The 15,705-nt window shown below is 40.1% G+C and overlaps 2 protein-coding genes across 8 annotated transcripts in view; both read left to right on the top strand.

The window, feature by feature from the left end:
- The window catches only part of tacc1 (transforming, acidic coiled-coil containing protein 1), a 30,986-nt gene extending 23,457 nt beyond the window's left edge, over nt 1–7,529 (top strand). For 5 of the 7 annotated variants that reach the window (XM_086291828.1, XM_086291827.1, XM_086291829.1 and 2 more), the window contains 10 exons: nt 313–376; nt 2,235–2,460; nt 3,059–3,123; nt 3,385–3,510; nt 3,597–3,673; nt 3,782–3,825; nt 4,774–4,937; nt 5,029–5,135; nt 5,267–5,387; nt 5,948–7,529. In XM_086291828.1, coding sequence (XP_086147954.1) covers nt 313–376; nt 2,235–2,460; nt 3,059–3,123; nt 3,385–3,510; nt 3,597–3,673; nt 3,782–3,825; nt 4,774–4,937; nt 5,029–5,135; nt 5,267–5,387; nt 5,948–6,013 — 1,060 coding nt within the window. In that variant the 3' untranslated portion in view covers nt 6,014–7,529. The remainder of the gene's footprint in view (nt 1–312; nt 377–2,234; nt 2,461–3,058; nt 3,124–3,384; nt 3,511–3,596; nt 3,674–3,781; nt 3,826–4,773; nt 4,938–5,028; nt 5,136–5,266; nt 5,388–5,947) is intronic. The other 2 variants (XM_086291825.1, XM_086291826.1) reach the window with 1 other exon arrangement.
- A 1,742-nt stretch (nt 7,530–9,271) lies between these two features.
- loxl2a (lysyl oxidase-like 2a) overlaps nt 9,272–15,705 on the top strand; it is a 25,363-nt gene continuing 18,929 nt past the window's right edge. Inside the window, exons 1-3 of the mRNA XM_086291820.1 lie at nt 9,272–9,394; nt 11,303–11,608; nt 14,352–14,527. Of these exons, the coding sequence (XP_086147946.1) occupies nt 11,335–11,608; nt 14,352–14,527 (450 nt within the window). The 5' untranslated portion in view covers nt 9,272–9,394; nt 11,303–11,334. The remainder of the gene's footprint in view (nt 9,395–11,302; nt 11,609–14,351; nt 14,528–15,705) is intronic.

Below are 15,705 nucleotides of genomic sequence, written 5' to 3'. Positions count from 1 at the left end.
GGTATGTGCTGCAACAGGACCGGCTTACAAAGAAGCATGTGAGGGCAATATATGTCTTCCTCACTTTCATTTCACATGTTAGAGATGTATGTTACATCTTGTGAGCTCTCCAGATGTTTAGCAGCACCACTATGATTCTACATGTGTGTATGTGCATCACTGGTCTTTCTTTGATATCTGGCTAAACACCAAAGCAGAGAAATGCTCACAGCTCAATGGTTGTGGAAACAGTGTGTGCTAATTAAAGTGCCACAGCACGTTTAGTCTATAGATTGTAACTTCTTGCATTATTTTTTTGTGCTTGTTTTGTAGGAATTCCTGTAAAGTAGAGAAATACGATGAAAGCCAGTCCTTGGTCCTTGACGTGTGTAATCAGGTAATATAAGTGTTTGTGAGGATGTGTGTATGTGTGTGCGACTGCTTCACCTTACTGCAGTGACACCGCAATGTTCATTATTCAGCAGCTCTGTCCACCATCACCTGTGAACACACACACACACACACACACACACACACACACACACACACACACACACACACACAGTGAGAGCGAGAGACAGAGAGGGAGTCACAGAAGCATCAGCAGTGTCTCCAGCTCTGCAGTACTGTCTTGGCATGCTGACAAAATTGTGACTTATCACTCTGCAGTCAACATATTAGTCTCCTGCTTCCACCTGTCCTCAGCAGCAACACCTTCATCATCCTCAGGAGAAATCCTGAAGATATGGCGTCACTACAGAATACTTAACTTACTTTAACAATATTGTGAAGATCTTCATTGTTATCTCACTGGAACTGCTTGCTGCTGACCTAAAATATACCGTGTAAAAAATGCCCATGTAACGGGCTAGGATCTGTTCCTTTGTACAAGGAGGAATGGGTGGAGAAGTGCCAGAGTCCTGTGAAAATCACCTCCATCAGGCCACTCATGATGATGTTTCTGACCAAACGATCAGTAATGTGGCATGGCTTCAGGCCCCTAAGAGCAGTCAGGGTACTGTTAACTGGCTAACGCGTGGAGGTCTCTGTTAACCCCCACGTTGGCCCTCTATATCTCTCCTCATGTAAGAGCCCTTCTCAGTCTTAAGTGCCTCCACACACTTAAGACTGTGCTAGGGGACACAGCAAACCTTCCTTCTGGACTACCCGTGGCACCCGAATAAGCTACAGGTATTGTTTCATGGTACTGGTAGTGAGAAGGACAAAAAGCAAAATAACTAAAATAAAATACAAATACATGGTATTAAAAACTAAACTAAAACTAAACATTTTCAAACAATAAAAGCTAAATGGAAATAAGCAAATCAACTCTGGAAACTAAAGTGAAACTTCAGCAAATTAAAAGCAAAAAGTCGAAGAGAAAATTTACAAAATCTAATGAGAAAATGGAAAACTACAACAATTCTGACCTATGACTCATTAAAGCATAAAAATGCACCTTATCTGGTAGATGAACCAGTGTTGTGTCTATGCATACAGAAAACTTTGTTACTAGCAGTCTTTCACAAAAAAATTTGATTTGTTCTCATTTCTATAACTGAATCTACAAAAAATGCCAAAGATACCACAGTTCAATGAGCATGATAATATACTGATTAAATAACATTTTGGCACCAACACAGTGTGTCCCAACAATCAATTACCCCCAAACTTGGCATATTTCATCATGGTGTGCAGCTTATCCTTAAAAGAATGAAAGAAACTGGACAAATGAAGAAAAAAAGAAAAGGTAGCTGCCCTAAAAAACTATCTACAGCAGATGAACGTTCTTAAAAAAAACAGCAAGACTCCAGCAAAGACCTGAATCGAGAACCGAGAGATGCATCTGACGCTTCAGTTGATCGACCTACAGTTCACTGAATCCTCGTTAGAAATGGACTCAGCACAAGGGTGGCTGCCAAGAAGCTGGGAAACAGGGAGAAAGGCTGAGGCATGGCAAGTTGCACAAGAACCAAACTGAAAGAGCCAAAAGGTCTGATTGAGTGATGAATCCAAATGTGACAAATTTTTGGTCTGAATAGTTATCAATCATTATGCTGGAGGCATAGTCAGGACTTTTGCACAGTACTAGTGCCTAAAGTGATATTTTGTGCCCACGCATTCACCAACAGTGCCTTTAGGCTGTGTGTGTGTGTGTGTGTGTGTGTGTGTGTGTGTGTGTGTGTGTGTGTGTTGGGAAGGGGGGGGGGGGGCTTCAGAATCTCATAAATAGAATAAATTCCACTGTGATGCAGGATATATGTACAGATACCTCGCTCTCCCATGTCCAGGATGAGGATGAAGTGGTGGTACAGACCCCAGAAATCACTCAGCGAGTTCATCATGCCACTGATGAGGAGAAACTGGCCTCCACTTGTATGATGGGACAGACAACAGACAGCCAGCAGGAGAGAGAGGAGCCAGAATGCAATAAAGCACCTGCAAAAAAGCAGCTAAGCAGTGATCCAGTGATAATGGATGGTAAGCTCTACAGTGACATTTGTACAGACATGGCCTATTTCTGTTTAGAAGTATGAGTATTTAAGTATTTAAGACGGTAATATAGAGTGAACGGAGGCTTTGCTTGGATAGAACTTGGCTAAAAGTTAAGGTAACGTCTGAGGACAATGTTTTTAAGTCAAAAAGCACAATATCTTAGATTTTCTTTTAAATCAGCCTCAGTGGAAAGGATGCTTACACAGCAAGTTCTATTAATAAAACTGATAAGACGATGTGAACGAGGAAGGTGATGCGGTTACATAATTTTCTCAACAACTACTGCGTCACGCTTAAGGGAGGGGAAGAAAAATGTACCAGGCATGCTCAGCAGTATTCTGTCCTGGATAAAAGAAATGTATAAATACTACACTGGGCAGTATTTATACTGCTCCCCACAGTTGTGCATAAGGACCAGCCATGCAGTCTTTTCAATAAAAAAAACAAAAACAAAAAGGACAGAACTAGACAAATAGTAAGTATGAACTCTTTACTTCATGTGCATTTGATTGTTTTTGAAAACTGTGATATGGATAGTTACAGTAGTTTTTCTTATTGAGTTACGTGTTTGATCTTGTCAAAGGTTCTGAGACAAAGGTTGCAGACCAGCTGGAGGAGAAGGACAGCTTCAGCCTGAAAGATGATATAGTAAGTGGACTATAGGAACAATAGCAAGGGGGTATAAATATTTTAGCATGACAGGATTGTTTTTCATTGTCAGCTGTTCTTCGGGTTAGCAATAACAGGTCCAACTATGCTCTCATTCATAGCTATTTCTGCTCAATGAATCACAATATTTGTCTAAGATAACATCACTTGCACCTTATGGCCAAACCAGATTTTGTAATATTTATTGTAGTGTAGCTACTTGCCTCAAAACAGCCTCAAACAATATGTTTCCTTCCACAGAGTGCGATGTCCACAACAACAAAACTGACCTGCAATGAGGGCCCTGACACAGCAGCCCTGTCCCAGGACAGCGTGCCTCTGAGCGAGATGGACAAAGCTGCAGTGCTAACCCTGATCAGAGAAGAGGTAAAAGGGCCGGTTGTTATTATGCTCAACTGTTTATTTTTGATCATAGCTGGGTTTTTAATTTTATGTCTCTCCTGTCTAAACAGATCATCGTTAAAGAGATTGAGGTCAATGAATGGAAGAGAAAATATGAAGAAAGTCGAGCAGAGGTTATGGAAATGAGGTACGAGGCATTTGTTTGTCTGAGTGCTCCTGTCTATGTTATATTAAACACAATTGAACATGTGAAAACAAAGATGACAGTAACTGCTTTGGGTTTTTATTCTGACAGGAAAATAGTTGCAGAATATGAGAAAACAGTCGCACAGATGATTGGTAAGTTGCTGCCACCTAGTGGTGATTTTGCTCTCCATGAATTTGTTATTATCCACTACGTTACTGCTCCAACAACTGTGTGACTTCTTCAAACAAACCCCCAAATCAGATGTACATTTTGTTTCTCTGATCTATGTGGATATTTATACAAAAAGGAAACCATCATGTATCCATTACACGTCGTTTTTGCGCAACCGCCATCAGACTATTCAATTCATAATGTACATCATAACAGATGCATGGATGCAATGCAACAGCTGAGCACACTTCAGCCGTGCATTTTATTTTGTATATGTTTTTTTACTTCTTTTTTTTTTTAACATTCTATGCATATAATCTACACGTGTAATACCAACCTACTGTGTAATAGACAGTCTAATAGGCTGCAGTCTTTTTAATTTGTTTTTAACAGCCTATAGGTAATATGTAAGGCTGTATTACAGTTACAGTGTGGTGGAACAGAACAGCACAGTCAGTGGCTTCAGTCTTTTTTTTGGGGGGGGGGGTTGCCTTATTGGTCAACGGCTATAAAAAATAAAGTGTCAGGTTTCACTTTAGACCTGTGCTGCTATCAGCTCGACCTTTTACTTCCACCTGCTGTCTGACATTTTTCACCAGCATGACCTGTTGTTGACTTTCAAGCCAAGTACATTACACTGTATACCCATATAAATAGCCTGTTTTCTATGTTTCTGTTGTTGTTGCACTGACCTTAAACTGAGGACCACCACTAACCAGAAAAGCTAGGAGTCCCACTCTAGCCTGGGATTAATCTTGTATTTATTTGTTACTTTGGAAAAAACACAGCATTGTCATAAAACATTATTTCTACACTGTCTATTCTGGATTTTTAATGTGCACTCATGTGTTATCGCATTACACTGTTTTGTCTCACAGCTGTTGTGTGTTTTTGGCCCTTATTTTATACTCTGGCTCATTTATTTACAGAGGATGAGCAGCAGCAGAAGACCCTGTCATGTAGTAAGTCAGTGAGACAGCTGACCTTAGAGAGAGATCAGGCCCTGGCTGACCTCAACTCAGTGGAGCGCTCCTTTGCTGACCTCTTTAGGCGGTATGAGAACATGAAGGGAGTCTTGGAGGGCTTTAAGAAGGTCAGTAGAGTCTCAGTATGAATCACATGAGAAGCTGTGTGGGCCACCTTCGCATAACTTGACTAGACCTGTTTTACATGTGTCTCTCCAGAATGAGGAGGTGCTAAAGAAGTGTGCTCAAGACTACCTGATGCGGATCAAGCAAGAGGAGCAGCGATATCAAACCCTCAAAATCCACGCTGAGGAGAAACTCGACAAGTAAGTCTGCAATTTAGGCTTCCAAGATTTCATTTCTATTCAAATACTGACTCCTGAAATTCCATTTACATTTCAAAGCTAGGCGTCATTTCTCATTCTGACATTGTCTGACATCGTTTCTTCTGTAACAGGGCCAGTGAGGACATAGCCCAGGTACGTGCCAAGGCAAACGGTGAGAGTGTGGCCCTAAACGCAAGCCTGAGAAAGGAGCAGATGAAGGTGGAGTCACTTGAAAGAGCTGTCCTTCAGAAGGTAGGATAAGAGCAAATTTAATTAAAATGATCTGACTGTGTTTAACTGTGTTAGTGATGGAAAATTGTGCTGAAAAACCTAGGTAATTAAGACTGAAAGCTCTACTGGGTCTTGTCTGTGTGCTGAACACACTTTTCATTTTCTTCTGCAAAAAGATGTCAAACAAGACGAGTTTAAGCACCAGTGTCTGACTGTTGAATGAACTGCTGTTTGCAGTCATTTTTTCTGGAAGTTTTTAGTCACTGCTTCACGCAAATCCTGATGTTTCCTGTCACTTCTTTTTTATTTGGGTTAATCTTCAAGATAGTGAAAGGGATGATTTCCTGTTTTCCTTATTTTACTTCTATAAATAGAACACAGTCCAGCAGAATAGTGATTTTAAATGCACTTAATTTACAATGATCTGAACTGCCCACTAGAGGGCAATGTTCTGTTTACTTAAAGCAAAATCGTCAAAAGAAGGACAAGCTGCAGAGTCCCACTAACTCCATAAATTCTGAATGGCTTATATGTTTAAGTTTTAGCACATTTAACTGTAATTTTTTTTCTGTCTTTTACAGAATCAAGAGATTGAAGAGCTCACCAAGATCTGTGATGAACTGATCGCCAAACTGGGAACAGAATAGGACGCCTTTCATCAAACTATGTGGCTCTTAATTGCTTCCTCTTCAGCTCCAGATTTTTCTCACAACAACATCTGCTTTAAATCTTTTACATGATCATAGATCAGGCACATTGCAACTTTCATTGCTTGTTTGTTTAAATATACAGTATATTACTGAAGGACAGTATGGTTGCACTTGCTCATTTTCTCCTTTCAGACTGAAATACGATGAGAGTACAACTATTGTTGTGTTAGTCATGTCAGGACCATTGAAGAAGCACACAATTATAACAGGATGTAATGTTGTTGTTTGTTTTTTTTAATAAGTCACTCAATGATTTGTAAACCTTTGCTTCAGGATTTACAGTAAAGTATCATTTTACGTTTCTGGGATTTACCCATTTTCAAGGGTTGTCTCATCACGTCTCGTCTCATAAGGATTTTCCACCCCCATTTTACACTGCATGTGTGCAGGAGCTAAGGGAAAAGATGACGCTGGCAGGGATGCATGCACATTTTCTTTACACCAGAGCACATTTATACTGCAATTAACTGCGTTAATAATACAATCCATGTGCTGAGTGCCTAAATGGATCATTTTGTATAGTTTTCAGGTCATTTATCTCAGATTAAGTAAGTTGCCTTTCAGTTTGTATTTCTTATTTCACAGGTTTACACAGTGTGTCCTTCAGTTATACGTGGGTTTACATTAAGCTGTTTTTGAATCTTGGGGATTGTTAAATATAAAGAGCACTTCAAAAGAATCAAATATTAAATCCAAGTTTTTAATCACTTTGATGATACTTTGACTTTAATATTGTAAAACCTGCTTTTATTATGCTGTAGTACAAAACCATGTGGCATGTTTCATTTTCGACTGCTCTGCGTTTGAGTGTGGAAAAGTTACCAGTTGCCATAAAAATTATTTGGGGTTGTGTCCATATTTTATTTATGAGCCAAAACATTGCTTGTGCCTTTTGAGAGAAAACAAAAGAAAAACAAACAGGTTTATTTTTTTTCTTTGTGCAGTTGTTTCCAAGCTGTTTGCAAAGAGTACTGTAGTCAGTGTATTTCTTGTATGATTGAACTGCAGTCAGTTGCAGTGGATTTGCAGTTTCAGTGCTATCACCTTCAGCAATAGATCAGCGAGGCCTGTCGGGTTCATTGTACATCTTTTGCTGTATCAATATTTTCTGGTCTGATTTCACTTGAATAAGCACACGAGTGCATTTTTGGTCCGAAGTGTATAAAAGACACATTTTGTACAGTAGCCTTCATTACATCAGCACAATCAATTGCCAAATGTCACAGCAAAATGAAGTGGGTTTCAGTGTGACCTCATGTCCCGTCGTGGTGGTGTTAACATTAGTTGGAAGGTGCTTTTAAAATTCACAGTTATAGTACATTTTATACTTTATAAAAAGAGTATTCATAATTGTGTTGCTAATGTTTGTAAAACGAAAGAATTACGTATACTCAGATTGTATGTCAACTGTTATATTTTGTGCATTCCTTAATAAATGGTTAAGATTTAATAATATGCCACTCTCCTTCTTGGTCACAATCATTTAAGCTCGTTTAAATCATCAGCTTCCGTTGTAGCAATAAATAAATGAAAACAGAGGCAAGCTAAATAGGAGTCATTGCCTACTTGCATGGCCAGTCTGTCGCAGGGCCAACACACAGGGACAGGCAACCATTTGCACTCATATTCACTCGCACATTCACAGCTAGTTGCAATTTGGATTATCCAAATAACCTATCCCAAGCTGCATGTCTTTGCACGGTGGGAGGAAGCCGGAGGACCTGGAGGGAACCCATGCAAACACCGTGAGAACATGCACACAGAAAGACCCCGGCCTGATGGTGGAATTGAACGCAGGACCTTCTTGCTGTGCGGCCACAGTGCTAAATACCATGCCACCGTGCTGCCTTAATTTCAACAACAAATTGATTTAGATGTGTAGACTACAAAAAAAACTTCAGTCACCTATGTGAAATGTGATTTACATCCCCATGTTATGTTGCAGCTTGAATGAAAATACAGCCTGCTTCCTGTTCCTCTGGGCTCGAGTGGGGCTGTCAATCATTTACATGTAACGGAATCTGTGGAAAGCAGGTCATTGTTACCCAATAATCACTAATTTTGCTTGTTTGGCTTTGTCTTCATTAAATCCCAGTTTCCCTCTTACATATATCCTTTTCTGATTCAACTTGAGCTGTTAGGAACATTAGGACTTTGCCAAATGTTGCTACGGATGCCATCAGATTCACTGTAGAAACACATTATTTCTCCTAGTGAAGCAGTTATGAGGTTACTGGTTTTGTGGGATCAATTAGGATCGAGTGTCACACTAGTTAATTTCTAAATTAGGCTAATTTCTATCTGGAGTCTGGGTTTTTAGATAGCAGAGAGAAGAAGAGAGAATTTGTGCAAGTTTTTTTGATCAACATACTATAATTTTTAGTATCTGACATCTGGTGATGACTGATATGAAGACTTGCTTTTTATTCTGAATTACACTTCTTGCATAGGCCAACAGTACATACATACCTTATCAAGCTGGCCTGTTCCAAGCCTGGCACTTCAGTCTTTTTTACTACACATTCTTTCCACATGATGGTGTCCTTAACACCAGTGTGCTGGGATACCCTCATGGTTAAGGCACATACCAAATAACCAAAATGTTCCAGGTGTGAAAGAGCTTGCTTGACATGTCATTTTCCTCTATCTTAAGTCAACCAGCCTCTATTTCCACACTGTCCTGTCTAATCAAGGTATAAAAAAATTTTTTGGAAAGCCCAGTAGAAGCAGAAACTCAGCACCACCCCCTTTATTCTAATTGACCAGCCATTTCACTTTCTCGCAGTCAAGATCATTATTAAGTGGACAACACCAGATGTGTTCAACAGCGAAAAATAGGAGGAAATCATCATCATTATCAGTTATATGTCCCTTTATTGACAGTTTTCTGCTTTTCTCTTACTTTGGCATGTTGAACAATACGTTGGAGAAAATTAGTCAATCATAGAAGGCATGAATTGACAAAACCATCTTAACTAATATTATAACGCAGGGCAACTACCATTTAAAACTCCTAGAACGAGTAAAAAAAATACTCAGTCATTTCCAGATACAAAGCGACCAGGACCCTTAGATTTTGTAACTTCGGTAATCGGGTCTGAGGGGGGCGGGTTTAGGATGCTGAGGCACCCTCCCATTGGCTGCTGAGTTTGTGAAGAGTGGGACGGGCGCGCGCTGCCAGCTGTGAGGGGAGCAGAGGAAACGGCCCGCAGAGTACTAAAGGGACAAAGAGCCCCTGCTTCACATGCCATCCTGTAAGACAGGTTGGAAACCTCAGCGTCCTCAAAAGACTGTGCTGACTGTCCTCCGTCTGTCAGAGTAAGTCCTTTCACTTTGGAGACAGCCTCCCTCCCTCCTGCTGTCCGACTGGATGTTGTTTGGCACGTGCATGAATGTGTGAAACTTTGAGATATCACACTTTGTTCAGACCGAGTTTTGCCTAATGGGTTCTCTCTTCGGAAACTTAAAAACCTGGCAGGGTTTATATTTGCATGTTCTGTCTCTTTTATATTCATTGAAAATGTATTTTATATCAAGTGTTTTTTCTTTTTCCCTATTTATGTGTCGAAGCGCGCTGGGGTTTGCTGTATCAGAACACGAACTACAGTCCTGCTAGTAACAAACTTTTATCATGCATGCTAACTCTGGTGATGACAGTAGACAGCTGTGCTAAGGACCCTTCAACACCTACCGATTTTGTAGTCGATCTTTCTTCACTCTGGTCAGGGCTTAATATCTCTTTATCGGTGACTAATTCAGATGAACAACAGACAGCACAAGAGCCCTGATTTTGCCTGAAAAAGCAATAAAAGTATGTAGGATTTGAGAATTCCTATTTTAAAGGGCAAGCAGTATTTAATTATTGTTTGATCCTATTGTTTCTTTGCAACTACACGTTTTAAGCTTTGCATGACACAGCATATGATGTAAAAATGTCCAATCACCACCTTTCTGGGACCACAAGTTTTAACTGTTAAGAGTAGATTCTTCTGTAACATATGGGTGTGTCTACAGAAGTGTTGCCTATGACATGCAATATGTAGAAGTATTTATTTAGAAGTATTTTTTACTCATGGATTTTGTATTAAATTTTATATTAAATACAAAATCCATGAGTATAGTAAAACGCTATACAAATACAGGCCATTTACCATTTTAAATACACCATAATTGTACACGTGCTGGTTGGAGTATAGTTTGTGCACGCACAGCTCTTCAGAAATTCACTCAGACTCTGACTGACTGATTTAAAACCATTACAGTGCGCTTTTTCACTCCCTTGGTTTAATAAAGTACAAGACTGAATACTGAAAAGCCAAATTAAAGTGTCTCCGTACTCATGCTGAACCTATGTTCATTTCACGGGGAGATTGACCAGATGTTTCCGTATCGCGAAACATATGCTTCACAGTCTGATAATTTATAGGCTGTGTACTCCAGAGGAGGTTTTTCAAGTCTGAAGTTTGTTTGGTTACCATGACGTCAACACAGGAATACCCCCCCCCCCCCCCCCTGCTCCCAAATCCCCTCCCAAATCTCCTCCCAAATCTCCTCCCTTGCTATTCAGAACAGGATGATGTGAAGGTGTCCTAACGTTCCCTCTCCTCCATCCCTCCCTTTACTCCCTCAGGGCTCATTGTCCCAACATTGAGACATTCATGGTTTGCCATGAAATAATGATGCACATGGAGTCAACTTTCTTTGTGAATACAGGTTCAGAGAGTTTACCTTGGCCTCCAGGCATAGATCAGCAAATAAATAAGACGGGCAGCCCCCTCCCTGGAGGAGCCCACATTTGCTCTCCATTAGGCTGTCAGACAATGGAGAGAGAAATTCTTGCCACCTAACCTATGTTCTTTCCCAGATTTTCCCCAAATTTCCCTTTTTTTGGCAGTCGTGTCCATACGTTTGCTTAATATACTGTGAAATTGTGGTAATTTCTTTTACTATACTTGCGGTTGCAAAGTTTCTAGTGTCAGTTCTCTTGAAGCCTGATATGAGAGCCAAACCAAGCTCAGCATTTTATACAGATACCGCTTACTCTCAAATAAACTGAACTACCACATGCCACAAAAGACTGTCTTCCTCAGCCTGTCTTCAGATAACTCTCCAGGTTAAATCCTTGGAATTGAGAAAAGCCACTTATAAAAATGCCAAAAACACACTTTATTGCAGTGTTATACAGCCGATGGTCACAGTTCTTTGTCTCTTTGTATCTCTCTTTAGGGTATTAGTCTTTTCCCTCATCATTCTGCATCATGCTGCTCCTGGCTGTTTTCTGCTGTCTCCTTCACACCTTGCTGGTGCCATCCAGCGCCCAGTCAGACTCTAACCAGCCTGTGATCCAGCTACGTCTAGCCGGGGAGAAGAAGAAACACTACGAGGGTCGGGTCGAAGTCTTTTACAATGGAGAGTGGGGGACGGTGTGCGATGATGACTTCTCCATCTATGCTGCCCAAGTGGTATGCAGAGAGCTGGGCTTCACGGGTGCCGAGTCCTGGTTGCCCTCAGCCAAGTACGGAAAAGGGGAAGGTAAGAAAAAAACGCACTAAGTTAATGAGATGTGTGTGTTAGTCACCAGGACAACCATCTACAACTTCATCTAATCAAAACCCTCCAAAGTTCGACTTCAGATTGGTGCAGAAAGTGAGGTGCAAGTTATAGTGAAATAATCTGAGCATCCCTGAGCTACTCAACCACATCTACTCAGAAATAACCTATCACTACATGCAGTTTCATAATTTCCATGAAAGACAGGTTTCCCCTTGTCTAAATGCTTATACCCTGAGGTACTGGTTTTCCCATCAGAGGAGAACTGAGACACACCAATCAGTTCAGAGCACTGGAAGAAGGAAAGACTGGAAAGATTTGGAGCGTTAACCAGACGCATACACAGACGTAATCTCATCTCCTCTTTTATAGCCTTTGTATCTTATGATTTCCACCATAGCAGTAAAAATACTAACAAGATTCCCAGCTCTGTAAATGTGTTAGCTGCTGGAGGTGAATGTATGTATAGCGCTAAATGAACTCTTATTAAAGAACTCTTATTAAAGAGTTCATTTAGAGCTGCCAAAGCATGTCTTCACTCAGTGAGCCACTTCAACAGTTAGGTTAACTTTTCACAGCATTGCTGTCATTATGGAAATTTCAATTCAAGTGTTTTGCAGTTTTATGCATATACTATTATATACCTATAGTGTTTTATAGGAAGCATTTAACAAATAGCTTGTACTATATAGCTGTGTGTGCATCCTGTGTGAAGCAGTTGTTTGGGCTCCATTTTAGCAGTGGTTCGCTATATAAAGATGATGTCCTCTGGGACTTGGCTTTGGGAAGGGTGTGCCCCTCAAATGTTTTACAAACTCAGTGAAATGGCAGTTATGAATAGGAAAGCTGCAAATTATATTTTGCACTGATATAAAAAGTTGCACAATCTGAAATAAAATGATCTTTGTGTTGGTCAAAAAGAGAAGGGGGTCCCTGTTTTCCTGAGTGGATGTCAAATTTGCAGTGGAATCACTTTAAAAAGACGTATTCTCACATGTGTTTATATGGAAACTAGCTTTATCTGGGTTTTTTTGTTTTGGTGGAGACAGATGGCTATAAAAGTGATCAAGAGGATTTCAAGTTTCCCATCGTGATGACTAATGTGCTGTTGAAAGCAATCAAATGTTTCCAATTGAAGACATAACAGCAGAACAGTTATAAGGACATCCTACTTGGATGAGCGTTTTTCCTGCAAGGAGGCAAATCATATCCCCAGCTGCTGTTGCACAAATGCTGTTTGCAATCCCAGTGTGCCCCCCTCCTCCTCCCCGCCCCCCAAAAAAGGGGGAAAAAGACAGTGTGCAAATGTTACAAAGGTTTTGGCTATGATTTAAATTTTCTACAAAATCCATTTAATCCATGTTATGCAAATCCCTTTAGGTTTGTTTTGAGCTCTTTGGCTATGATATTGACATAAAGTGCTAATGAAGGCTTAATTTATACATTTATAGCCCCATGTAGACTGTCCTCTCTGTTTTTTTCAGTGCTTGTTAAATCCCCATAAGGCCTGCAAATGATGTTCCTACCAATGCAGTCTAGGCTTAGAACAGCTGGCAATGCTGAGTATTTGCTTAGATAAAGGTTTGCTGAGACTGAGCGGGTTCTCCCTCTGCTGTATTCCAGAACCAGAGTGCTTGGCTCTTATTATAACGACGATCCAGGGGTAATCACTTCTATGCCAGGAGGAAGCTACGTGACCATTATATCCAGTCACTTTCTTGGTATGATCAGGATGTTCCCTTGCAACATGTTGAGACTGCCAGAATAATGAGTTGGTGGTTTCCCTCACGGCTGATTCAGAACAGCCAGCTGGACAACAGATGATTCCCTTCAGCCATGACAACATTTATTAGGCAGGTTTTTGGCTGAAAAAATGCACCAGGTTATGTCAGAGACCAAACACATCTCCACGTGAGCAGGTTTACTGTGTCTACGGCTAGACTTCAGTGGACATGCTAGAACAGAAGCCAATAGGGCATGATTTACAACGCCTATCAGGGTATAACATTTAAGACATTCTTTCATTTGCATTTTTTTTAAATGAGGTTGACCCATGTGAGGGAAAGCTAGTGAAAACTCAGGGTTAGGAGAAATTGTGGCTCAGGATGAAGCAGACATAATAGTTGCAAACAGTCAGAGTATAACAACATATTCTAAAACAAATAATGATTATGTTATGATTGATTGTTTGTATATTAATTGGTTGGAAAAACAGTTAATGATTAGGTGAACAAAATATGAAAGCCAAGACGAATGGCAGATAATCTTTTGTACTTGCTGCAGTATACACATATAGTATGTATGTTAAAGGGAAAATATAGTGTTATTGTTTAATATTTTTTATAAATGTACTTAAAAAAATGATCTTGACTGTGCACCATTGTCTGCTCAACTGCGATACTCTTATATGTGCTGCAGACACGGCTGACAGTATTGTTGACAATTTAGTTGGAACTGCTCTTTTGGACTAATTATGTGATGACACCATTTCTAAATACCGCCAAGCATCTTTCTCTGTGTTCTGATCTGTTAAAGATTTTCACATCAGCCTGTCACGAGATAATGTTGGCCTGTGATAAGCTGAATACTTGTTTTTTATAAAAAATAAATAAAATTCCTTCAAAAGCACCGTCATCCCTACCATCCAAGAAAAGCCATCGTGGGCAAAGTGAATCAACATCTGAACACACATCCATTAGTGTGTTTCTGTTTCTGTTTGTTCCAGGTCGTATCTGGCTAGACAACATGCACTGCACAGGTAGCGAAAAGAGTCTGGCTCATTGTGAGTCCAATGGCTTCGGAGTATCCGACTGCAAACATTCAGAAGATGTCGGCGTGGTGTGCAGTTCGAAGCGCATTCCAGGATTCAAGTTCATTCGGAACCAGGCCAACAGCCAGGAGGTAGGACCAACATATTGACAATCAAAATACATGCATATGGTACAATTGCAGTACAATTAATATGTGCATATTTGCATAAAATCTTTCACAAATGTTAAAAAAGGCTAGTGTAACTTGATTGCAGTATCACTAACACTTTGGTAGAATGCACACATGGTTAAAGCACAGACATGAAACCTGAAATGATGTTCTGCATCAGTTCAGGTTACATCAGGTTAGGCTTGGGATGAAAGAAAACCTTATCATAATTTATTGCTTCAAATGGCTCCAAGTTTCTTTTTTTAAAGCAGCTGAACTGTTGAAAGAAGGTGTAACATAATATTAAAAAGGTTTAAGAAGCTAAAGAATATACGACGCTTACTTATTGGTGTAGCATTGTTTTTTTAAATGATTAGTAACAACTAATTACAATCTAAGAACAAATATATACGTTTTTCATTTGAATTTTAAAATAGTAACAGGTAAATCCCCATGTTTCAAACACTGTGTTATACTGTGATTATGCTAAGCAAACACCAACTTCCAAATGCCTCATTTGAAGAGTTTGGATTAAAAGGATACACTGAGGTAAGCCCTTCTGTGCAAGAAGTCACGTCTGCTATGGCATCATGCAACTGAAATGATCCATGAGTAAGCTAAAATATTTAGCTGTCTGTTCCATGTTATACTAATGACTTTGTCAGGACACTATTAGTCTATTACTGCCCACATCAGACCCCCACTCTGCACACTGAGATTGCAAAGATGACTCAGACGCCAAGAAGTCCTTCCAGCCTGGCTGCTGAAAATGCCTCAGTACTGGATGGAAAGTCAGTGTGGGCTTGTGCATGTGACAGGAGAAAGGGAGGGAGATTATTAGAGGAAAGCATTCCTTCGGCTTGTCTGAAAGCAACTTCCTTTTAATAATGAGGTTTCCCTATTTAAGACCACACTGATAGAGATGAGTTTTATTTGGCAGTCTTTAATTAGTGCTTTACGTTCTTTGCAATTGGACGGAGTACAGTTTCTTTGTTTGCTCACACTACGTGTGGGGTGGTAGACTTGGCTGCGTTACAGGACTCTGTACAGCAGCCAGAACAGGGACTGGATTTTTCACTGGATTTAGTTGCGATAACACGCCCGAGGATAGCATCTTAAGTCCTTCTTTGTTTTGTTAATGTCTAGTCCAGTCATGTAAG

This window comes from Aulonocara sp. 'chitande type north' Nkhata Bay, linkage group LG5, assembly GCF_057382095.1.
Source record: "Aulonocara sp. 'chitande type north' Nkhata Bay isolate Kocher_YH1m ecotype deep benthic linkage group LG5, A_spYH_male_GT1.1, whole genome shotgun sequence".
Lineage (NCBI taxonomy): Eukaryota > Metazoa > Chordata > Actinopteri > Cichliformes > Cichlidae > Aulonocara > Aulonocara sp. 'chitande type north' Nkhata Bay.
The sequence above is the reverse complement of the archived record's forward strand: the minus strand, read 5'-3'. Positions and strand labels throughout refer to the sequence as shown.